The sequence below is a fragment of the Prosopis cineraria genome, unplaced genomic scaffold (assembly GCF_029017545.1).
Source record: "Prosopis cineraria cultivar Desert tree isolate PC_DT_omini unplaced genomic scaffold, ASM2901754v1 PC3, whole genome shotgun sequence".
In the NCBI taxonomy this organism is placed as follows: Eukaryota; Viridiplantae; Streptophyta; class Magnoliopsida; order Fabales; family Fabaceae; genus Prosopis; species Prosopis cineraria.
In genome coordinates this window covers 32,954,633-32,980,538 of record NW_026555334.1, presented here as the reverse complement: position 1 = coordinate 32,980,538, position 25,906 = coordinate 32,954,633, and the positions used below count along the sequence as shown (strand labels likewise).

At 31.9% G+C, this 25,906-nt stretch overlaps 3 protein-coding genes across 4 annotated transcripts; 1 reads left to right on the top strand and 2 right to left on the bottom strand.

Annotated features, from left to right (window-relative positions):
• Window positions 1-1,227: 1,227 nt before the first annotated feature.
• On the bottom strand, window positions 1,228-3,801 carry LOC129305053 (uncharacterized). 2 transcript variants are annotated; one of them, XR_008591857.1, is made up of 5 exons: window positions 3,594-3,801; window positions 2,925-3,011; window positions 1,839-1,988; window positions 1,492-1,691; window positions 1,228-1,387 (listed from the first exon to the last, which is right to left on the bottom strand). XR_008591857.1 is itself a non-coding variant. In XM_054944961.1 (4 exons), the coding sequence occupies exons 1-4, from the start codon at window positions 3,759-3,761 to the stop codon at window positions 1,608-1,610; spliced, it is 489 nt and encodes a 162-aa protein (XP_054800936.1). In that variant the 5' UTR covers window positions 3,762-3,801; the 3' UTR covers window positions 1,228-1,607. The 2 variants fall into 2 exon arrangements, 1 of the variants encoding a protein (XP_054800936.1); XM_054944961.1 differs by having other exon boundaries at window positions 1,228-1,691.
• A 12,368-nt stretch (window positions 3,802-16,169) lies between these two features.
• LOC129305919 (SPX domain-containing protein 4) lies at window positions 16,170-19,403 on the top strand. Its single transcript, XM_054946126.1, has 3 exons — window positions 16,170-16,693; window positions 18,335-18,500; window positions 18,658-19,403. The coding sequence occupies exons 1-3, from the start codon at window positions 16,367-16,369 to the stop codon at window positions 19,140-19,142; spliced, it is 978 nt and encodes a 325-aa protein (XP_054802101.1). The 5' UTR covers window positions 16,170-16,366; the 3' UTR covers window positions 19,143-19,403.
• A 179-nt stretch (window positions 19,404-19,582) lies between these two features.
• LOC129305918 (phosphate transporter PHO1 homolog 9) lies at window positions 19,583-24,869 on the bottom strand. The gene is given in 13 exon segments (XM_054946125.1): window positions 19,583-20,053; window positions 20,740-20,879; window positions 20,969-21,256; window positions 21,425-21,574; window positions 21,715-21,759; window positions 21,863-21,967; window positions 22,136-22,394; window positions 22,503-22,632; window positions 22,984-23,113; window positions 23,204-23,275; window positions 23,354-23,402; window positions 23,490-23,814; window positions 23,981-24,869. Coding segments are annotated over 13 exon segments (2,367 nt in total). The 5' UTR covers window positions 24,552-24,869; the 3' UTR covers window positions 19,583-19,950.
• Window positions 24,870-25,906: the final 1,037 nt, after the last annotated feature.

The window sequence follows — 25,906 nt, the reverse complement described above, 5'->3', positions numbered from 1 at the left end:
CTTTGAGAGAAGAAGTCATTCAAACCATCAGGTCTCGGCACTTTTAAGGCACCCATATCAAATAATGCATCTTTAGTCTCCTTCTCAGTCACAACTTGCCCAAAGTTCATTAACATATTAATTAGTTGGAATAGTTGGATACGTCTTAGAACAATTTAACACAATTCTATCAATTTCTTCACAAAACAAAGTTTCAAAGAAGGAAGTAGCCTCAGTTTTAAACAAAGTAGTTTTAAACACTCAGTTGCCATTTTCATTCTAGATAGCACTCACCGTTATTAGATTATTTGGATATGTTGGAATTTGTATAAAATATGCCTTTGATGAGCTATAAGTGGGATGTGACATAAATCCGATAATGATAAGTTAACCGAAATTTGAAATTAATTTGATTAATTTTTTATTAAATTTTAAAAGGAAAAGTAATCTCTGCAATAACGGTAATTATTTCAATCAATTTATTCCTTTTATAATAAGATGAATTATTACTAATTGGATTTTCCTTTTTAAAGGTGGCATCCTTCAATTGTAAATAGCGATAGGTGGGTAGGGGTAGAACACACCTCAAAACAAATAGTTCTTTAACTCATTCTTCTTCTCCCTCTCTTTTTGTCTTTAGTGCATCTATTGTATAGTATAGTTTAGAATCTAGTAATCTAAACTCGTGTGCATCATAAGTTGACTCTACTATGCTTGGATTTGATAGGTTGAACAAGGTATCAAGTTCTAATTGCAAAACTACTTTATTAGGTTGGAGTTCGGTCAAATGAATTTATACATAAAAGAACACCATGAAAAATAAAGGTTTTTTGCTTTTGCAGCAACTTAAGAAAACTGCAGCCACCAACGATAACAATTGCTACCACCAAACAAATGTATAGCACTCGTGCTTTGTATTTGTACCATCACTCGATATCCTAGATAACTTGAAAATATTATCACCTACTGTTTAAGCTAATCCGAACCCCATTGTGTGTGACCATTATTATTAATGGTGGTCTTACAGGTATTTCAAGAATCCCTTTGTCTTTTTTATTTAATGCGACTATATATTTTAAAACTCAAACTCGAGGCTCCAAGATAAATTAGTTTAACTCTCTCTACTCTCTCGATATAGCACTCATAGCACTCGAGCTTTACCGATGGGCAATTAATCATTACAGCTTTATCGATGGGCATGTATGCAGTTTATTAATAGAGAGTATATTGATTCGACTGTTGGTTATTGACCATCATTTAGAAGTAAAAAATTAGATAAAAAAGCAATATTGAAGAACTATATATACTACTTCAAATTCTTGAACTTGCTTCTCTGGAATGACCTATAATCTGCTAACAATCTGACTGTGCATCCTTTCCTGATATCCTCCACGATTGTCTTGATAATCTGTTCATTATAAAACTAATCAAACCCTTAATCACATACTATCCTCATTATAAGTTTATAACATAGAATATTAGCTTGAAGGAAACATCAATCATCGGGCTAACCGAAAGCATGATGCTGTCCAGAACATGTTGAGGAACCCAAGAGAGAAGTGGGGGGAAAACAATGGTAACATTAGCGCTCAATTGATTCTTAATAACGCAGCCTCGGGTTCCCCGTGTTAGAGGGTACAAGGTTCCAGAAGCTTCGAGGTTAAAGAAAGGTGGCACGTAACCCGAATGCAGACTTGGAGCTTCCACTTTGTCTGTTGCACGTTCACCCGAATTAGAAGAACCAAATAATGAAAGTTATATGAAAATAAAAATAAAAAATAAAATCTGCAAAACTATTTTTAAGCTAGGGTTGATATAGATATATATAAGAGAATAAGAAGGAATCATTAAGTGCTTACAGTGTGAACGTGGTAGAGTTTGGAGACGTTAGGAGGAACATGAGGAGGGTAATCTTGTCCACTTGATTTGGCTGTCACTCTTACGTCTATCATTGGCTGTACCTTTAGAAATAAGGCTTCCACCACTGGCATTTTTATTCTCCACTCTTCCTGCAATTCGTTAATGTCTCACATTCTTATATATTTAATGGAAAAATTCACGCACGCACGCACGCACGCACGCATATAAACCAGCGATAATGAAATGAACTAATAGCTAACTATCTAATTGAAATTTTAGTAATTATGTAAACGTCAATAATATTGTATCACTTTGAAATTATATATACTCAATACATCTCCAGTCTGCGAAGACAGCAGTCATCAATGACAAGCAATTAGGTCATAATCAATATAAAGGTGACGTGGAGACAGATCCTAGAAAGGTACGAGAAAAAAGGATGTCAAGAAAAAAATATAGGGACTAATTTAGGAACGTTTGAACAATGTGCATAGGATGAACTCTGTAACTATGATGAAAAAAAAAAAAAACTATGATGTAAGTACTATAGTATATAGGGTTGAGTTTGAAAATTTTTAAACCATACGCTCCTACTTACATTTTTATTTTTTTCAAAAAATCAAGATAATTATATTATAGATTAATTTTTCCTTTTCAAAAAAAAACAAAGCCAAGTTTTTCATGTTGTTTTAAAAGAACACGCATGAAGTTGAAAAATGCATGGTACGTGCATGAACTTCTCCTTAGATGTGACACATAGGTAGGTAGGGTTCGGAATCAAAATCAAAAACAAAAAAAATAAAGAAATAATGAATAAATAAAATATTCATTACTGTTTGTGAAAAGAAAGAGTCATTTAGATCTAATAGAGAGAGAGAGAGAGAGAGAGAGAGAGAGAGATGCACTTGCTTTTCTTCCACCTTCTAACTATTGTTGGTCAGAATCTGATGGATTCGAATGACGAAATTAATTAACCAAACGGAAAAAGACATATATATGAGCAGAATGTATGCATGTATCAAGTATAGTCAATGATAATTGATTGATCGGGAAACACTACAGAGAAACCGATCGATGGAAAATACCTGATTCATTCGCACAGCGCTTGATTTTTCTGGAATGATAGCTCCCACTACTCTACCCATGTCCTCCATATACTCTTCAAACCAACTCTGCCAAGCCCAATTATTCTATAAACACAGATGTTACGGCAACAAGAAGCAAGCATATTGGCGAAGGACGTCTTATTAGATCCTCGATCGTTATAGCTAGGCTCATGGCGTTTGAATTGGAATTCTCAAGATGAGAAGGAGTGCCTTTGATAGCGTGGCCACTATTTGCGGAGCAAAAAATGAATGCTGTACTGTTAACAAATTGATAGCAGAATTCATTGTCAAAGTTCGTGCATTTGCACCACAGCATGTGTCACAGAGGCGAACACGCCGTAGTACATGTTCAACGAGCTGTCTGGTCGGTGATAACATTGATTATTGATGCATAAAATGGTCATCTCATGAATCGAGGAAACATGTGGTCATCAAGCGATGCAGTTTATAATTGCAAACTTCTTAGAGAGACCATTTAATGTGTAAATTTTTACAGATTTCTATTATATTAGCCTTGCCATGACCATTAATTTGTATCTATCTGCCTCGTCTCATTTTTATTCATGGTCATTTGCAGGTTATTTCTTGTGTTCAAAGCATAGAACGTAAGCTTAATAAAAACAAGAATATAGAGAAGGACGACGATACCGCAGGAGCGCCGGGGAAGTGATGATGGAGGGGGACGTTATCAGAAGTATTGTAAGTGAAGGTGCAAACTTTCTGCAGATTCTTGATCATCGACTGGCGGCGTGACGGTGCTGATGACAAACGACGTCGTTCACGCCTCTCTTGAGCTCTCATCAGCTGTGTCCTCATTATTTGGGGTGACCAACTGGTTTGGCAGGGAAACACAATACTTGCCATACTGCTACTTCCTTAACTGGTTTTTTCGTCCTCACAGAAGAAAGCCACTTTCTGCCTTTAATTCTTTCCTTAACCTTCATGCTTGGGATCCCCTATGTATGACCACGTCATTATTCAAATTAAATGGAAAATAACCTTAATTATAAGTCATAATTAAAGAGTACGTACTAGAATAATTAATTATTATTGTCACGTCTGCGTACAGGCCCTTATATGATATATTATTGAAATATCAACTTTGAAAGGAGAATACTTCCTCCGGTCCAAAATGCATTCCACTTACCATTATAAGGACGGAGAAAAGAAAAAGTGTTTTGTATTATAAAAATTATAAAATATTATAATTACTTCTTTTAACTATTTCTCTCCAATTAAAATTAATATATTTTAATTACCTTTGGTTTCTCTCTTATATAATTTCTATGCAATAAAATTAATACCGGTATTTGCGTAAATGAAGAATTTATTGATTTTGTGAATTGTCACATTTTGGACCAACATTATCGGATAAAAATTGTCATAATTTTGTACGGGAAGAAATATCTATTTAAATAAGTAGCCAAGTGTTATTGACTTCACTTTTTCCATGAATATAACGATATAAACATATTTTAATGAAAAAGTTATAAATAACATTTTTTTAATTTTAAGAAGAAGAAAATGATTACTTATTAATAAAATAAAACTCTAATCACACCCATTCTTCAAATATATTTTTCACCCAGAATTATCCTCTTTTTTTTTTGGCAAGAGTTCAAAATCCATGCCAACTGTCGAATCTATATATTTTCTTTGATCCTTATTATATAGCACCTTTTATATAGCACCTTTTAGAAGAAATGTGTTGTTCTTAATACAAGGCACTTCATTGGTATTAATGGCATTTTTTAATATTACCCTTAATTAAACTCATTACACATGGGAGGGAAATATGATATTAATTTAAATTTTTTTCATTTAAATATAGGTAATTGAAAGTTTATTATTATTTTTTAAAATAAAATTAATAACTGAACCACCTTTCATTAATTTTGATAAAGTGATTAAAGGTACCTTATTATAACACTCAACCACAAAGGAAATTAAGGAAGCCAATGAAAACGAGCTAAGCAAGTTTAATTAGACTCATCTCTCAAAAATATGTACAAAGGAACATGAACCTCAATAAATCACGTGTGGAATTTGTTAAAGTCAAGCCTTCGCCAGCTTAGTAAATCACGTGTGAAAGCTGTTAAAGTCAAGCCTTCGCCAGCAAAACAAATTTAAAGTCAAACAACTTCACCCGTCGGTTTAATGTCATAACATTGGTTATCACCCACCGGACATTACTAAGGTACCCGCTATTTTGCAAGGGCTTCACTTGTGTTGGGAGAAAGGGTTTGGACGGGTCAAAGTTTTTGCAGACTGTGCAGAAACAGTTAACCTTATTCTGCGAAATGGGAATGAATGTTACCCCTCTTTTGATCTTTTTTATGAAGTTCGTTTGCTTTTATATAGGCATTGGAGTGTATCTTTAGAGTTTATGTACAGGAAAGCTAATTTTTATGTCCACCATTTGACTGCAGCTGGTAATGCCTCTGACAACTTAGGTGATTTTCACACTTTTGATTAACCACTATTATTATTATTATTATTATTATTATTTGCAAAGAAGTGGTAGATAATGAAAAGCTGTTGAGTTTAACTCCAGCTTTGTTTTAAAATTTCTGATTGAGTAGTGCATCCGATTTTCATTCACCAAAAAAAAAAAACAAACAAACAAACAATTTCATTGCTTTGTGTACGTTAAGACTCATCCTGTCTCCTCCCTTAACCACTTGACCTGTTTCAGGTTCTCTCTCTCTCTCTCTCTCTCTCTCTCTCTCTCTCTAAAAAAAAAACACTTATCCTGCATATGCTATATGTTAATGCATGTTCTCCTGCATATGCTATATGTTAATGCATGTTCTCTAGCTAGTCCCACCTTTAATGGACTACGGAGATAGAAATAGGATAGATCGAATTAGATTTTAGTTAAATAGGCTTAGATTTATATGATAAGCTACTTCAAAGGTTTAAAATTTATATAAAATTTTTTTTATGACTCAGGCTTATTGACCTAGTCTAAAAACTTATCTAAAAATAAGCATTTTAAATAAGTTTATATTTTAATTTTAAATATATCAAATATACTTTAGGACTATTTGTGTAAATATACAACTTGATTATCAATTATAATATATAATAATTAAAAGGATTTACTAACTGCAATACAATACAATAATATAGTAATAACATTAAAATCAACATAAGTCCAATCTGATTGAAAAGATAACTAAAAATAAAAAAATAGATTGATTAAAAATTAAATTTTGAAATTGATATGTATGATACATTATATAATATGTGTGTGTATAAACAGGCCAACTAGTTGGGCTATTAGGTTAGGTTTTAAAAATTAGACTTAGCTTATTTAAATGAATATACTTAATTAAAGGCTTGAGCCTATTTAATAAATAGGTTAGAATGAGCCTGAAATAGGCCAAGATGTAAGTTTTTGATAAAGGTTAAGCCTATTTCCACCCTTAATGGACTAGAGTAAAATTTGAGCCATTTAAAATTGATTTTAAAGATTTAGATTTAGATTTTTTTTAATTTTTTTAATAAAAGATATTACTTTTGTAGATCAGTGACAGTTATAAAATTATTTTTATTTTAAAGTATGTATATAATTAAAATAATAATCTATTAGAGACAAAAAATGAAATTTTATTAAATTTAAATGGTTTTTTATTTAAACAGACAAGATGGTTCCTAGATTGGTCTGAAATTGACTCCCAATCTGGAAAGGGGGAAGTAGTTTCCCTACTCATTTTAAGGATGAGCGTTGGACCATTTAAATTTTAATCTGAATGATTCAGATTTTAAGTATTATTATATAATTTTATATTATAGTTATTAAAATATAAATTTATTAAAATTATAAAAAAATTTTAATAATTTTTTATTTTTAACATAATCTAGATTTAATTTAGAGGATTCAATTTAATATTAAAATTTTTATGATTAATATATATTGATTATTCACATGTATTCTATATAGTTAAGATATTCTTTATAAATTTTTATTTTAATAAAAATAATACAAAATTATTTTTAAAAATTTAGACTATTTAAATTAAAATTTAAATGATCTAAATTTCATCTCAAAAATGAGCGTATGGCACTCATCCATGGAATGAGCATTTTTTTTGGACACATTATAGTTACACAACTCGTTAAGTCTGCATGAGCCAACAGCCGCCATCTGTACCAACAATGAATAGCTCTTTCTAATTCATTTTTAATTTCGATTGCTTTATTTTTAGTTTAAGAATGTTCACGAGATGAAATGAAAAAAAAAAAAAAAAGAATTTCGGTATCCCGCACTATTCAGGATCAAAATGAAGAAATGTAGAAATCTCGATAAAAAAGACAGAGTAAAATAGAGAGTTAGAGAAACAAAAATTAAACAATTAAACTTTCACGATGGTATAGACATCTTCAAATTTAAGAAACCAAGCACACCCTGTCCATCTGAAACTAATTAACACAAATAAAGAGTTAATTAAACTATCACAATTAATGTTAGCAACAAGAGACCAAAAATATAATTTTAAGTATAGATAACATAACAACATTTATCAAATTACATGAGTAAGTATTAAATCCAAAACAACACAATTAAGTAACCACAAATCATGAGTACACAATTTAAATTTAACTATTGAATTACAGCAACCATATCCATAAGTCAGAAAAAAGTGCACATTTTTAATATATGTATATGTATATAATATCCAGTTGCCTATTGGGATTGGGCATATTGACATTATATCTCCGTCCCATTTTAAGTGTGATTTTGTCACATCTCGTCATATTTCTTCTTTTCAGGTCGGGCCATGCCCGTCTTGCGACATGACCATGATGAAAACACATGATGGGAGTTCCATGAGCTTAAAGGTTCCGTTTGGTTATTTTTAAAAAGGATGGAGTGAAAAAATAAAAATAAAAATAAAATAATCAAAGGAGATATGTAAATACATTTATAAAGAAAGGGGTAATTTAATTCATAAAATTGTGAATTATAATTCATGAAATTTTTGAATGGTATAATAATTTTTACATTTATAATATATATTAATGAGTTTTATTATATTTATTATGGGAGATGATGATTTGGTTTATTTTTGTCTTAATTTTTTTCAACCAATTCCATTCTGTTTTTTTCTATTTTTTTCTAGTAATCAAATGGGATCGTAGTTTTCTTGATTATACATAAATTATTACGTTAGAAGGTATGTAATTTATTTGATTATATATAATTTTAATATGACATTAGCATAGTTTCATCCATGTGATATGATACTTACCACTTGTATATATGCAAGATATTGCTCAGGAACTCAAGAGAATAATTTCGGAAAAACAGTGGCTATACCATCAGCGTCTACAACTCCCATAAATTCCACGCTTAAGATGTTGTATATAGTTCACATGCTTCACAATATATGTGTAACATTTCAATTTAAATTTTAATAGTTAATTTGGGTTAATAGAAATTTAAAAAAAAATATTTAGAGGTAAGAAATTAGTAAGAGATGATTATTAAATCTAACTTAGGATATAATTCTAAAAAAAATTAATTAAAAAAATTAAAAAAATAATAATTAAAAAAAATAAATAAATAAAATTATTATTAAATTATTATTATAATAAAAAAAGGGAAAAGGTATGCAAAAAAAAAAAAGAAGAGAAGAAGAAGAACAAAATTACTTTCGGCTGCCCACAACAATCATTGTATATAATAATAATTTAAAAAAAAAAGGGGAGAGAGAGAAAAGAAGAAATAATAAAAAAAAATATGTGGGACCCACTGAATTTTTATAAAAGCTCACCTGTTTCTTCGTTTCTTCATTCATTCCTTCGTGAGTGCTGAGGCAGAGAGAACGCGAGTCGCCGGTGCGAAATATCTAAATTTTTAAGATAAGAGTTTTTAATAAGATATTTAGGCTGTGATTTTAAGCTTTTTAAAACTAAGTAAGTGTTCTAAAAATTTTTCTTAGTCATCATTCTTCTTTGGTTTCTGAGTTTGTAGTGGTAGAAAATTTAAGATCTGGAAGAGGGATGAATTTATGTTAAATAAATATGGTTTTTGAGGTTGTCAGTAGTATAATAAATGTTCTAGAGTATAAATTTATTGATGATCTTTGAATTTGTGACTTATAGATCAAATTCTAAACTAAATCTAAAAATATATGTTGATTTATTGAGGTTTAGATGATTATTTGGGATGAGAAATGAATTATTATGGTTATAGGATTATGATTCTAAACTAGAGACTCAATTTTTAATTTTTAGGTATTTTAGGTACGAATTTATGAAATAAAAAGAAAATTTTGATAATAGAAATTAGTTTAGAAGTTGATTTTTAGATTATTAATGTTTATTGATAATTAAAAGAGGAGTTAAAAATTTTACTTAATAGTATTAACTATAGATTTGTATTAAGATTGAGATTAGGAATTATGTTATATTTTTAATTCTATTATTAGAATTATTTTATTAGTTTCAAAAATTGAAACTAATATTTATAAATAATATGTTATTTGTAGATTGTATTACTGATGAAGATTGTGATGAGAGAGAAATTTTAAGGAATAATTTATTGAAAAAGCCACAAGGTAACCATGCTTTTAATTTGTGATTAGTATTACTTCATGTTAATTGGGTGATTATTGAGAAAATTATGAATTTTGTAATATTGTATAATTGTGCAATATTATTATGAATTTGTTTAATTATTGTGAGAGGTGTTGGGAGACTTGCTATTATTGTTGTATTTATGTGCCACGTGGTACGCCCCTATTGGAGCTCAATAGGTGGCTTGTAAGGGCTCGGGCTAATCTACCTTTGGCCGAGTAATTTAGCACCGAGTGAGGGCTACGGCTTGAGGTTAATGGAGGGATATAAGGATCGTTTTTTGTGTGTATTGTAATATTTCTTATATTTATTGGAATTATATTATTTTTAATTCTTACTTAGTAAGCACACACTTAACTATTTGTATACACTATCATAAATTGGCTTTGGTTACTGAGACTTTTAAGTCTCATTATGTGGTTAACAATTTTCAGGAGAAGAGTCACGAGTGACACGTGGAGGAGTCCCAGAGGCTTAGTGGTATAAATCCACTGTCTCTTTTGGGTATTTAATTTATGATTTATAATGTGTTATATTGCCAATATTAGGGCTTTTTGTTTATTGTCAATTATATAAATATATAAATGTAATCATGCCTTTCAAACTATTTCTATTTTTGGTACAATTTGGATGACTGTAATTTTAATATTTGGTTTACTTTGGATTGGTTAAAATGACATGATTATAAGGCTAAATAACTGGCTTGTGTTGACAATTGACTAAATTACTTATTTTACTTGTTGGGAGTATAAGGATGGACAAATGTGATTTAGTTTACTTGTTGGGAGTATAAGAATGGATAAATGTGATTTAGCCTAATGGCATGTGGGAGGTAAAAATTTATCTGAAATGTTATAGTGTGTAAGTTGAAGCCAATTATAAAATATTTTATATTAAAATTATTGATATAAAAATGTGTTGGGTGGCTGTAACCCAACTATGATTGAGTTAAATTATTTAAAAAAAAAATTTAGTGTGTTACAATATGCACATAAGTATTAAGCATCTACATCATCTTGCACAATAAAGGGACAAAACTTTTGATTCAAATTGAGAAAAATCGCATGATTCTAGTAGCATCGTGATTCCAATTACTTCACGTGGGCCTTCCCCATATATAAACAGTCTTACTTAAACAAAAATATAAGGGTTTTTAATTGAATTATATACTCTAATAAGTTTGTTGATTGCCTTCAAAGTAATACAATCTTATATTTATTAAAGGTATTTTTGAAGGAAAAAAAAACTTCTTTGTTGCGTATTAAAAAAATTAAAAATACATTATTCTTTTAAGCATCTAACAAAAATATATCTTATATTTTTTAACAAATAAAATATATTTATAAGCTTTTATAAATATAACCTATATACAGAACCAAACTACTCAACATTTATTATATCAATAATATTTTTTGTATATCAATGTGAACTAACTAGACTCTTAAATTTTTTAAAATTTGGTGCATATTTTTTTAGCACAATTTTATTTTTTGGCTTATTCTATGTTATATGATATTAGGGACCTAATGCTTCCTAGGCAAAGCCCCCCCGGATCTCGATGTCCTTGAAGTCTTAATATATAAACCTTCCCTTTTGATCATATTAATCAAGAACAAGAAGAAGATGATGATGATCAGAGTACCTACAAATTAAATTGTATTACTTAAAGAAAAGAAGATGAAAAATCCGTACGTCTTATTGAAAGAACAGTGTAACAGCAGCAACGCCTCATATCACCAAAGAAAGGATGGCATGGTTCATACTTCATCGTCTCATAATTGAGAAAGAGAATTGAAAGAAAAGGCATAGGAAGTAGCGATGTCGTCGAGAACTCATCGTGCGGACACTGTATGAAAGTATATGAAGAAAATCGTGTTGGTGGGAGAAGGAAATAAACGTGAAAATTATTCAAGTTACGTAATGATGGTTATGGCGACGGCCAACGGCGGCGGCTGGTATGGAGTCGGTGGTTTGGTGGAAAAATTTCAGAAGAAGGCCGGACGAGATCAGAGGTTCAGAAACGGCGGCTCATCATTATAATGTTGACTCTCCTCATCACCGCAGTAACTTCTTGGATTTTCTCCCTTCAACTTTCCCATGTTGTTTGATACTCCAATTATCCTGTTTACAGAAGGAAGAAAAAAATTTAATTCTATGCATAAGACATTTATTAATTTTTAATATTATTTTTTATATTTTTATTTTTATTAAATATTTTAAATAAAAATATTAGTAATAAGATTTAAGAATATTTATTAAATGTAAAAATAAAAGTAAATACTTATTAAATTTTAAAATAAAGTTAATAATATTTAAAATTTTTTAATTTTATTAAAATATATTAAAAGTGACTTATAAATAGTATGATTGGGAATATATTACGTGAAAAGGAATGTCTCTATTTTTTTATTATTTTTTTTTTGAATCAATGATCATTAATATTAGTGTATTAATTATATTTGTTTTTGTTATAGATTTAATTAATGGTCATAATTAAGAAATGGAAGGAAAATAACAGGGAAAAAGTTACAAACCCCTCTGTGTACGCTTCTCGGCCGACATTGCCGTCCTAAGTGCAACTTAGAGCCGCATCTAGATTTATTTAGCAATGATACAAATAGTAATTCACTTATTCAATACATATTTTACGTAATATGATGAGAATCATTTGATTTAATTGATTAGTGTTAGAGATTATTCATTGCAGTCCTAAAAACTTTTATAAGTTTGTTTTGGAGCCTGAAAATATATTTTAATCCTCATAAACAGTCTTAAATAATAACTACTTTAAAGAGAGTACTTTAGATTATCTAATAATATTCCCTCCCTTCTTTTTAACCGTTAATTTTTTTATTTTTTTAATTATAACCTTTGTTTTACTAACTTGAAAATTGTAAGAGAATTAAATTAAGAACGCAAATTTTTTAAAAAACATAAACTAAATTATATATTTTTAGTGCATTCTGAATACGTTCTGAAACCTTGGATCCTAGTTAAAAAACTAAGGAGTATGATTCCCACATTTTTTTGGCACACACGTTTGGTATATTAAATGAATTATATGTTGTAGTAATTGTGTGTGTGTCAAAAGAAGTTTGACATTATCTAAATGAAGAGTGTTCCTAACATATAGATACTAAAAAATGAAATGGGCTAGTAAAATAGATTTGGAGAAGAAGTATGCTCGCACACACGAAATAAGCTAACTCAGGGTAAACACAGTTAAAAACAGTCAATTTGCCCCCCTGTGCATGAGTTCAGAGGCATTGAGTTCCTTTTATTAGATTATTTTTGCAAAAAATAATTAATTATTTAGTTAAATGAGCTTACTAAAAAACCTTGGTTTTTTGACTAATTCAAATTTAGATTCAAACCTCAATTGCTTTTTTGGCTTTAACCAAAATTCTTAAATGTGTTTGTTCCCCAACGACTCCAAATTAATGGCATTTTATGTGTATGTAACCGAAGTTTTAATCCGATGATTATGAGCCCAACATTCATGTCTTTAGTTTTGGCCTATATATAGGCATGGGTGTAGACAAAACAGTGTACCTGCCTCTTGTGTTTTTGAAGCTCTTTCCTCCTCTGATTGTGTTCTGCTTTGTCTAAGTTTGCTAGTGTTTGCTGTTTTGTTGCCTTGCATTTGCAGGAAATGATTGTTTAATCTTAGGGAATTGCCAGTCCGTCAAATCAGTGTAGCAGAATAGTTCTTAAGGACAGTATCTTCTAACATGACTTAAGCAGCTCTTGATTTTCTACCTGCTGCCAACATTATAAAGAAATGAGAATGAAAATAAGAGAGAAAATGAAAAATGATATTATTTCATTTGATATGTTTGAATTAAATAAAATGGGAATATCTTTTTATTGCTATATTTAATTTGGTAAAGTAGAAATATGATAGGAATGGAAAATATATCATAAGAAATGACCAAATTATCCATAATAATAAAACATATACACAACTACAATTATGACATTTCTTAATTATTCATTTATATGAATAAATAAGTAAATAACTCTATGAACTTTAGGTTTTTTTTAATAATTTTTGATGTTATGTTTTGTTATTTTCTAATTAATTAATGATTAAAATTAATTTTTATTAATTGCAAGAGTCAAATTTAATTGTATCATTTTTAAAAATTGAGCAAACAATTTTTTACAATAAACTTATTGAGAGTCTATAATATCGTTAGATTTAAAGTTTAAAAAATAATTTGCTTGTTTACCCATTATTTATTTTCCCCAATGACAACGTTATCATGTACTTATTCCTTCCGTTATGCTTTGGGTTTTGGAATGATATGCCATCATTTTAATAGAAAAGAGATGGGGGAGGCAATAACATTCAAGCAAAGTAAACATAACATATTCAATTTATTTTATCCCATCTAAACCCTTTACACATGGGAGACACACACAAGTATCATTCACACACTTTATATATGTGAATTAAACTCAGAAGTTAGACCCCTTGCACCAGGGAAAAAGCTCCTGCTACTGATCTAAAGGGTTATTGGCACAAAACATATCCAATTGAAGTACCTTGTTCACTTTCAATTATTTTTTCTTAGCTTATACTTCCTCCATTTTAAATTATAAGATACTTTTAGATAAAATTTCATATATCAATAAAACTCATTAAATACACTTTACAATTTTATTTTTTTAAAACAAAAATATAAACTTTCAAAAACACTTTTCATTTAATACTCCATTGATTAAAGAGAGAGAATATATAGGAAGGATAATATTAAAAAACTATCATTAATGAAACTTTATTTTTATTAAAGTATTTTATATTTTAAAATATTAAATATTTTTTAAAAGTATTTTATAATTGAAGACGGAGGGAATATGAAGAAAGCGATCTTCCTCATCCCTCTTCTTGTATTCAAAGGAAGCGTTCCACATGTTAAAAGGGAAGGGATCTCCCACTTTATTTTATTAAGAACGAAGTTTATATATTTAGCCTTATATATATTTGATATTATTATTGTTTTTAATTAAACTAAGGCATGCAAATCTTTTATATATTATTTATTTTATAAATTTTTTTTATTAATTTTAGTAACACATTAAGATCCACTTGTCATGATTTGATTAAATACAAATATATTAAGTATATAAAATTAAATACATAAATCCTTTATTAATCCATTAAAAATCATCAAAATTCAAATAATTTAATATTCAAAGACCTTCATTACATGGAATCAGCAGGGAATCTTGTAATAATCGTTCTATTAAAAAATAATCATCTTGCAATGATTCCTATAATGAGGAAGAGAACAAGGAAAGGGAAGCCAATTTCAAGATAGGAAGGTATCTTGCAATGATTCTTTAAAATCTGGACATATATCATTTCAGAATTCTGTTTCTGTGTGCGTGTAACTCTGTTTTAATCGATCAAATAAGTAAAATAATTTGATACACAGAGACGGGTCGGGTCAAAGTAGTGCCATCTCATGCCATATAATGAAACATACATGCCATTTAATTCAGGAAAAAAACAAAAAGATTGGTGGAGTATAGATTTAAATTCAATAACTATATTTAATAAAGGCAATTTGAATTATTAAAATTTAAATTAATGATTATAAATTTATAATAAATAAGTGAGTTTATCTGAACTGTTAATTTAATTTTCAATTACTCAAATAGTACGAGTACTTAATACCTATATTAAATATAATTACTAATTAAATTTAACATGCTATCCGTATATTTAATATTATTTCTAGTTTCTTGCTCCTTCTTTCTTATTCTCACCGTCATTTCATATTAAAAGCATCAATATATCAATAATAACTATGTAATATAAATCTAGTCATCATCAGTGGAATTTCATCTTTAAATTTCATGCTAGGATTTGTTTATCAGTTTTACAAAATATAAACATGTATGGATTTATTTTTTCGCACCTATAAGAATAATAGATTAGAAGCCCATTCATACAAACACGACAGCCAACAAAGACAAATGGTAATAACAAAAGGGAGAATTGCATGCAAGTTCTATTAAGTACAATTAATTATTTTGAGGTCTATTAATAATTGAGTTTAGGAGAATAACAATACAATTCTAAACTCAATTGTCAATCAACCTGAAAGTATTTAATTGTACAGAGTGAGACGTTAAAGTAATTCTCTTAATAGATATAATAAATCAATCATAATATAAATTATGATAAATATTGTTTTGTTTGTTTAGGTTAGTCATATAATATGAGTTATATCTGCAAAATGTCTATGATAAATTGGCTGAAAAAAATTTTGTAACCAGAAAATATGTATTGAATTTCTGAAAATTTGGGAGAATGATATACAAAAAATTTATTGTTTATGTATAAGGATTTTATCATTAAAATTTAAAAATTTATGATAAATTTATCATTGATATATAATAATACATTATTAAAAAATATAATAAATTAATTAAAATATAAAATATAATAAATTAATTAAAATATAAAATATAATAAATATTAAATTATTTATTTGAATCTTATATATGATGACCTATCTTTGTAAAAGCTTCAAAAATTAATTAGAAAGGCACACAAGTGATGCCCGCAGGCCCATAATAAATTCGTACATTTATTTTCCAGTGCGCTGCTCCTTCTCCCTTATCCTCGGCGTCATTTCATATCAAAATATTCCGATTTTCCCCTTCTCTGGCCTTTTTCGAATATTCCTCTATTTCTTTCTCTCTCGCCGCGTTGGCTTCACGTTCCTTCTCCGTCGCCTAATACGCAAAAGCAGAGGCAGTTGTTATGTTTGCAGCTCTGATTTTCATCAATTCACCGTCATCTCGAAACCGATTAACTAGGGATGAAATTCGGAAAGGAGTTCAAGATCCATTTGGAGGAAACCATCCCGGCGTGGAGGGACAAGTTCTTGTGCTACAAACCCTTGAAGAAGCTCCTGAAGCAGGTTCCAACCCCCGGGATCGCGTTTCGCGCTGATATCCTTCAACCCCCAATCAACGTCCCGCCCGTTCCCCCCGTGCAATCCGATGCTGATCAGGATCATCCGGCACCTGCTCCTCGGCCCTATTTGGACCTGCAGGCCTGGTTCATCGTAATTCTGAACGAGGAGCTGAAGAAGTTCAATGATTTTTATATTGATGAAGAGGAAGACTTGGTCATCCGCTTCCAGGTTCTTTTCTTCTCCTCTTGCAGGACTAGGAATTACTTGGGGCATGATAAGTTGGTAGTCAGCATCTTCATTAATTTCAATTAATGGGTAGTTATCAATTTGGGCACGCGTGATTGGATCATTGAAAATTCAAATTTAATGATAAAAATGGGATAGAAACCCCCAATTTTTAAGGAAGTACAGCTGAATAACATCTCTGCTCTGTGTTGAAGTTTACTAGTTTGTTACCACTCTGCCCAATCTAGACACAAACGAAAGTGTTTACATTCACATTAGCTACTCATTAATTGAACTACAAATATATTTATTTTCATCCTTGTTTTGTTCGAAATGGTCTTATGGGAAATTGGTTTTAGCAGATAATATAAATTTAATTGCCCCTAAATCCAAATGAGCAAATCACAAGCCATAAGCACAACTAGATACTCGGAATATTTACTTTGCGGTCAGGGTCCTTGATAGTGTATTCTTTTGCAGTACTGGGCTCTAGGAATGTTACAAGTGTCTCCAATACTCACTATAGGTGACCTTACATGCCTTGCTAATAAATCATTGCCTTCATTGCTTCTAAGTGGTAGTGAAACTTTTCTAAGAACTCCGTGATAATGTGAACGACCTCTTTAAAAATCCTACCCAGCCAATTCTTGATGATCGTGGTTAAAACGTTTGTTTTCTGTTATCATCAATTTGTCTATATTTCTACTATTTGTACTAGATAATTGTCTTTAGATTGTTTTAACTCATGCATGCAGTCTCGACCAAAGGAACATAGAATCTGGTGTCTCTTTATTTCTCTAATCTCCATGGCTTACATATAAAGGCCTCTGCCATTGCAACTTGCATAAGCTACTTATTCAAAGGAGATTAACTATGTGGAACAACTTAATCATTTCTAAATCTAGAAATTTGTTTAACTTGCAGCTTAGCCAAACCTAGATTCCATGTCCCTAGCAAGCCAATCCCAAGCCACATTAGATATTGTGGATTGGTTTTCTCACTTGTTTGGCATGTGGTACGGCATGTTTAAGGTGACTCATGACAATTTATTTACAATGGCAGTTTATATACCTTCAAAGGCATCGATAACAGTCTTACAGACTATAGAGTGAGAGTTTAGATGTCTCTTTGTGCCCCGTCTAATATGCCAAATCTCCTCTTTTATAAACCTTCCAGTTGTGATTATTTCATATAAACATTTAGGTTGAAAAAAAAAATGTCAAGTCTTCATTGCCAAACTTGTTGGGCTTTGGAATTATATAAATATTTTTTCCCTTCCTTATATCTCAAAGTAAGGAATTTAAACGGTTATAGTTTATATCTTACAGCATTAATGATATGGGTTTTCTTCATTGTCATCCTTCCTGCCAGCTAGATGAGCCCCTCCTAGTTTAGTGATATGGAATTTGCAATCTCATAGTTGAATTAGTGAAACGCAAGTTGATATATCCTTCTACTTTTGGGGATTATTTTTGACATCTGAGACATCAATGTATAATGATCAAATGCGTTGCTGAAAAAGTAAAATGGGAATGATTGACTACTTGCTGGAGAATCTTCATGAAGCTGTCTGTTGGAAATCTGTGACACACTTATATTTTACTACCGTAGCCCTTCTTTGATTTTTATCTACAAATCTGACAGGTGCTGAAGGAAAGAATTGAGCGTCTTAAAGAAAAAAGCAGCAGGAATGAAATGTACACGTCTGAAAGTGAATTTAGTGAAGAAATGATGGACATCAGGAAGGACTTGGTCACCATTCATGGACAGATGGTGCTACTTAAAAACTACAGCTCCTTAAACTTTGCGGGTAGGGCATCTAGTTATCTTCTTCTTCTTTTCATTAATCCTGTGTTGTTGATGTGATACAGCTATTGCAGAATTCTCTCTCACCGGCGTGCGCGCGGTGGGGTTGTAGTTAGGGGATTGCTTGTTCTGAAACCATTAACATATTTCTGCTTCAACAGGTCTAATTAAAATTCTGAAGAAGTATGATAAGAGAACTGGTAGATTGTTGCGTCTGCCTTTTACTCAATTTGTTCTTCGTCAACCCTTTTTCACCACAGAGCCTCTGACTAGGCTAGTACATGAATGTGAGGCAAATCTTGAACTGCTGTTCCCCCTTCAAGAAGAAGTAATTCAATATGCTCAGCCTGCTGAAGATCGATCTAAATCACCTGTAGATACTGCAGCAAACACTTCACCTGAGGCATCCTCAACTCTTGGTGAGGAAACTGCGTATTTATATCGCAGCACTCTTGCTGCAATGAAAGCCATAAGAGGCCTTCAAAAAGCTAGTTCCACTTGCAATCCATTTTCCTTTTCAACCCTCTTTAGTAACCAAGATGCTGATAGTACGGGTGCTGTAACCGTTGAAAATTCTCCAGCAGATTCTCGAGCTTCCTTGTGGGATGGGGAAGACACTGATGAAGAGGAAACCTATTCTGTGTAGCACAACTTCTCTCTTAGAGTAGCCTGCCTTCTCATTTTGAACTAAGCAAAATCTGTTGGTGGATATACAATAAATAGCACGTGATGCTAGCATTTGACACTGAAAAATACTTGCTCACCACCTTTTTTGTTCCACTGTTACACTGTGTCTTCACCGACTGGTTATTCTGTGTTGATAGTTTTTTTTTTTTTTTATGGTGGAAACTTGGTGCCTGTTTGAATTTCAGTTTATATCTGGGAAAAGTACATTTGGGAGATTTAATTATTTATTGGATTTGACAAAAGCATATCCGAGGTGTGGTTTGGATATACTTTTGAGTGTTACCTTAATAGGCCCTTAGATATAAACTCTGATGGTAATCTCTGTAGGAGTTGTTACTTAAAAGCATTTGTTCCTACTCTCTAGTGTAGCATGTGTTGCTAGCTGTCATAAGGTACCGTAAAGAAGTTGTTAACAACAAATAACATTGACCTTCATCTGTTTACGTTAGAAATACCCGAGTTGCAGTATGGAATCAAAGTATTGTAATGGATTATGTCTGAGATATGTGGGGAAAAACCAAATTTCAGCTTAACGGATTAAGTCGAGGTTGTACGCTTCGGCATACTCGGGCTTGCCCGGTTCTCAGATCATCCTTAACACTTCTGTTACTATTTCCGGGGACACAAAACCACTAGCTGCATGTTCATGACTTGACATTGACATGTATCCAATTTACCGCACAGGAATTCCTGTTATTTTCCTTCTGACTTCCTCGTCTTTACATTTTCATGGCTGCCTCTTGCACTTCGCTACATCTGTTTACAGCTTATATGGCAGTGTGCTGTTGATCGCCTTCATAGTTAAATGGCAGGGGTACTGACTTGAATGCCCGATACTTTCCTACATTGTTTACGTGCTCGTTCTCCAACCTGTTTACAAACAACCAACAAGTCTTATATAGGAACTGGTATTCTTTTTAATTTTTATTTTTTGACCAGCACCAAGTGGTCATCAGAATACATGGGATTGCAAGAAAACGAGTCTAGCTACTTTTGATTTGTTCATTAACTGACAAATAAGGATAAAAATCACCAGATGGTCTAGCTGCTAATTTATGCAGTTAAGAACAATCGAAAGTGAAAGATATTGCTATGTAATTAATTTGAATACGCTTATGTCATAAAAGTTGCAATTTTCAAACATTATTAAGAGTCATAGTTCTTGAGTATTGTTTACTCGTCATGGAAGACTATGCATTTAATTAAATTACCAAAAGTGACTCTCACTGCCGTGCTTTATTTATATGGTCTTACTGCTATGCATTTAATCAAATCAAGTGGTGTACGTTGTCCATCCCAAGGCCATTCCTATTCCCTTAAATTAGAGTCAGTCCTTTGTGATTCAAGAGAACCTTGACATTCCAAAAATCTAAATTAGCTCTATGATTGTCTTTGTATCCTGTACGGTGTCTGAAGTGCAGGCTCAGCACACTAGAGACTTTCTACTCTCTTTCTTTCCCACGAGAGTACGAAACCTTTCTATTCTTACAATAACCACTAACCATAATCATGTTGCTCCATCGTAAGAAGTTCATTCACTAATTGCAAAACAATACCTGAAGAAATTCCAAATGCCACGACGAATGATCTCCAAGCAATCCACCAGAGTAGCTAAAGCTTTTCTATGCAAGAAAGGGGCTTGCGTAAACCCTAAAACTGATTGCATCCAAGCAAGTCGCAGTAAAACATTCAACGCCTGATGTTTTGTTCATAAACACCAAGCAAATTAAACAGCCCGCAACCAACCCAAATAATGAAAAAAGATTGAACCCTAAAATAACTTACAATAGCAGCAAAGTATACACTTTTTAGAGAAACAGAGAGTTTATCTCTCAACCATGGGTTTCTTGAATCTCGTCGTAACAAACCCCAATCTATCACGATGTCCCAATATGTGTTCATAATGGCAGCAAGGCCTGAAGAAACTGCAGCCAAAATTTTCCATGCCACTAATCTGTTCAATGCCAACTCATTACCAGTCCTCGTGGCTATGGCAAATATTGTTGACATGTACTTAAGCCCATTAAGCCCGTGCATTACATTTCTTTCCTCAAGCACAAATCGTCGAAGGCACTACAAAAATATGTTTCCTGTTAGAGTTACCTAAATCACCAATCCCATGTTTAAAGTCCAGAGTAGCCAAGAAGATACAAGTTGAACCAAGATTTATCTGTCTGTCCTGCACCCACAAAAAAAAAAAAAAGAAAGAAAGAAAGATTTGTCTGTCTGTCAGTTGCATACCTGGAGGAAACGGATCCAGAATGGAATAATAGCTACGATGTAGTGAAATGTTTCATATACTTCATTTTTAAGGCACTCGTTTTTTCGGGTCCTGAAGTTTCCCGAGACATAGTAACAAACATAAAATTCCAAACTTCTGAAGGCCTGCACCTGAACTCAAAAAGAGAGAAGTGTCGGCTCAATATGAATGAAGCAAAATAGGAGAAGCTGTTTGTGGTTTCTCCTTTCTGCATGTTCTATTGCAGTGAGTGTGAAATGTAAGCATAAGCAGTATGTGTGAGATATTAAACCTGGCTGGTAAGCTGGTCTGCCAAGATATTATCTACGAGGGTAACCTACAAACATGAAAAAATCAAGGTATATTTTATCGTTTCTGAAGATTTTAACATGAGCAGATTATGTATCTTTGTATGCTTCGAATTCTTAAATCTCCTTTACCTTGTAAAGAGGAGCACAGATACAATGAAACATGCAGTTGATAAGGAAGAAGCGGCTGTGTTTATACATGATGTTGAAAGGGCAAAATGTGATGATAAGCAAAACCTGTGATACAAATTCAATAGTATAAGTTGACGGCAGACACAGTATATTGAATTGGTCGCTTGTGTTTGGGTAGGCTTTTGCTCTCTACTTACATTGGCATAGACCACAAAGGATCAAATAAATAACGCATAAGAAAGATTGGGAATAAGATGTCTTCTAGAAACTTACAAGAAGAAGACCTAAAGGGATTAATTCTGTAAATACTGAGAAACTTTTTGTTCTGGCGTCCATCTCCATATCCAAGTTTGAGAGAACTGCAGCCATTGTGAGCACCGCGAGGCCAGAACTAAGAAGAAGAACTTCTCTGTAACTCAACTCTGTTCCTTGTTTGAAGCCAAATATGAACGCATAGTTGATTTTGAAACGACGCCAGAAGTATATATTTGCAGAGTAGATGATCATATGCAAGTTTATGAATCCAAATAAACTGCAGACATAGGAAGTTGTCGGTCATATTTTTTAAGATTGCACACATGAATGGTCAAGGCAAAGGCACGAAGGTGTGAAATCACGCAGTAGAATTTCACCAACTTGCCTGTAAAGAGGAAATATGTTTTCCATATAATCATTTCGCTTCTCTGTGTTTTAATTGTTTAAAATGTCTGTTGCTTGAATAATTATAATAAGCGCCACCATGAGAGCAATCAAACAGCCAGTAAAGAGCCCTGATAAATAAAATAGTAAGGATGATACTGTGAGAAAGTAAACTGAAGATTCACCGTTTTTTATGAAGAAACAATTAGAGGAAACTCAAATAGTACTTCTATGACCAAGTCAAGTTTTCCGACAGATTGACAGAAACAGAGGCGTCTGAAAGAATATGGGATCTTAAATACCAAGACATTGAAGTTGTAGCTAGCGCATCGAAGGTTGGTTTGCATGCATCATATGACATGGAAAGAGAATTATTTCAGAGGAAAAAAATTGTAATTTCCGTTTTCACCAGGATAATGTACACCATAGAAAAACAACAAAATGAATATATACATAATCACTTATTGGAGCTCAGCTATTACCCAGGAAAAATGTAATTCTGTGTCGCTCTCTTTTAGCTGCAGGTCTCAATATGCTCATTCCTTTTCTGTGATTCCCATTTGAAAAGTGCTTTATGAAGGCAGCTTCCACCCTTTCCATGAGCCTATTAACCTGTACACGACATGATGAGGCAGGCACCATTTAATTGGGGCAAAATTTGAATAACCAATAGGAGATAATTGCGCGATTTATTTATTGAACCTCATCAGAGCAGCCAACATAAGAATTATCCACCATTTTTAAGTACTCCTTTGAAGCATTCCTTGAACAGATCTGCGGTATTAATAGTCAATGTACAGGGAAACCAAAACACTGCAGCCAGACTCAATCTTTCAAATAAAAATAGGATACCTTGTCATACTTCTTCATGATCTTTGAGAATGCCAACAGGTTCAAGAAGCTGCATACCAACAGAGTTGCATCTTTATTAATCTCATTAAAAAAATTCGACCTATAATTTGAAAAGGGAAGGAGAAAACCATCTCACCTGTAGCATTTTAGAAGCCGAAGCTTATGATAAAACTCTTTGAAGGCCTTGCTTAGCTGTTCCTCTCCCTTCCTTAGTTCTTGTTTGCTGAATGACAATTTAGACGTCGAACTCATGAAGAGCCCTTTTACCGTTGATACTGGCGTTTCAGGTTCAACAAGATTGATTCTGACATGATCCAGGATCCTCAATGGAGGTGGTATAAGGCCATGAGTCGATATCTTAGAAGCAGTTTGTTTTGTACGATTTCCACTTTCATCTTCTACAGGCCTTTCACTGCTCATTTCAACTTCTTGAATCACATCCAAGTGATGATGGACGATACCTTCAAAATGCTCATATACTCAGAGATTTCAAATTGAAATCCTTCTCAAAAGAAAACTGATGCTAATTTCGTGTGTGTGTGTGTGTGTAAGCTCATTGACTCCTTATGATGTTCTTCAGCTACTTTAGTTCAGAAAGAAATACTAAAATAACACATGTAAGCGTACCAGGACTTTCATCATTCACGTGGTGTTCCATGGAATTTGAAGTTGACGAGGAACTATTACTGTCAAGATTTCTGAAACCTCCTACCTTATCCACCTTCACCCTAAGAGCAATCAGGGCATTCATTTGCTTACCAAATTCCTCCGCCTCTTCCATGATTTGCTTCACCTTCATACTGTAGAAGTTATTGACCTTGTTGAACTCAGCATCTAGCTTACTGAAAAACAAAGCCTCTAGTTCTCCCCCTTCTTCAGTGGACTTGAGAAACACTGTCTGGTAAAAGTACAACCTTTCTGACCCTTCTGTCTCCTCTTCACGAGTAAGTATAACCTCATCCTCATTACTGTTCGTCGTCGAACCTCTTTGTCGCCCCGTAAGTCCGCTAAAGGCTCTGTACAGAGTCAATCTTCTCTTCAGAGACCCCTTCGGGGTGGACGCCATTGCCACCGACGGTGCATTTCGCTTCCTGATCCGTAATATGTCCTTGAGAATTCCTTTAAGATAGTTGTAATTCATGTATGCTTTGTGCCATTCTGGCACCATTTGTGAAGCAAACTCTTTCCCGAACTTCATCTCTTCTGCAAAATTAGTGTAGGCAGACTTCAACAGCTCATCTGTGAGCTACAATATATGAGGACATGAAGTGGAAATTCAACTTTCTTGGTTCCGTCTATTTAGTTTGAGAACGCGAAATAAAAGGATCCTTTCACCCTTGAGAGATTTGTTCTGACTAAAGGAAGTCTTCTGCTTTTGTTCAGTGTTAAACGAAGGAAGAAAAGAGAGCTGGCTAATTTCCCGGCTCGACCCCACCCCCATATTACTCAAATGTGTAAAGTTCTTACTAGGAATTTGGGGACCACCAGGCACGCTAGTCCGCGTCTGGAAGTTGCATTGGTTCTTGCTGGTTGATAGTTGGAAGTGAGCAGACCGACCCAAGATCATTGATTATGCAATGAATTGTGTCCTCGTTGCCAATCTCATCTGCATTTGCGTTGTCATTCGAGCAATGCATGCACATGCCTATAACCGTATTTTTATGACGTGATATATACTTTTAAATAGGCTAAAAATCATTTTTGCCCTTAACTGTAGATAAAAAGTTATAATTATTTTTAAATTAAATTATGAGGTAATTTTGTTTCTCAATTTTAAAGATTTCTTTTTTAATTATCCTATAATTTTCTCATTATTAGTTGATCGTTAGTAGATCCTATATTATATTTTTAATATTTTTTTATTATAAAATATTTGAATTGAGGGGCAATAATAACCTTTTAAATAAAAGTTGAGGAGAAAAATGACCTTTAACTTAATAAATAATATTAAAAAAATAGTAAGACTTATTGATGACTAATGGAAGTTAATTGTTTTTAATATTATATTTAAAATTAAGGAACAAAATTGACTCCTAGTTAAATTTAAGAATAATTGTGACCTTTCATATATAATTTAGGGATAAAAATAATGTTTAACTTCTTTCAAATGTTAGCTAAATAGATTGCTAGATATTTTTTTTCTTTTATTTTTTTTTCTTTTTTAATTTTTTTTAGGTATGATGAGTCAATGATGTCCTGATCCTAAGGCGGGGCCGAAAAATTTTATTGGGGGCTAAAGTAACGAAGCATATATATTAATTGAAAAATATATATATATATATATATATCATTAATATAACATAAATATTTTAACACATATATTTATATTTAATTTTATAAATATATAACAAAAATAAATGTATACCTTTATTTTTTAAGTTTTACTTATCAATTTTTCATAGCATAAAAATAATTAATTATTATGTTTATGATAAATTTTTAGTAGTTTCCTTCTCAATATAAACTATCATTAAATTAGTAAAAATTTTATATTATCTATGAATATTGAATAATTTAAATATATCATTAGAATTTAAAATTTTGTTTAATCTA

What these genes read in the sequence shown, in the direction of transcription:
- LOC129305053 (XM_054944961.1), bottom strand. Translation starts at nt 3,761, where the DNA reads ATGAGGACACAGCTGATGAGAGCTCAAGAGAGGCGTGAACGACGTCGT. An exon ending in ACTTCCCCGGCGCTCCTGCG is followed by an intron (nt 3,012 to 3,593) that starts GTATCGTCGTCC and finishes TGGGCTTGGCAG; the next exon opens with AGTTGGTTTGAAGAGTATAT. An exon ending in AACTCTACCACGTTCACACT is followed by an intron (nt 1,692 to 1,838) that starts GTAAGCACTTAA and finishes AACGTGCAACAG; the next exon opens with ACAAAGTGGAAGCTCCAAGT.
- LOC129305919 (XM_054946126.1), top strand. Translation starts at nt 16,367, where the DNA reads ATGAAATTCGGAAAGGAGTTCAAGATCCATTTGGAGGAAACCATCCCG. An exon ending in ACTTGGTCATCCGCTTCCAG is followed by an intron (nt 16,694 to 18,334) that starts GTTCTTTTCTTC and finishes CAAATCTGACAG; the next exon opens with GTGCTGAAGGAAAGAATTGA. An exon ending in CAGCTCCTTAAACTTTGCGG is followed by an intron (nt 18,501 to 18,657) that starts GTAGGGCATCTA and finishes CTGCTTCAACAG; the next exon opens with GTCTAATTAAAATTCTGAAG.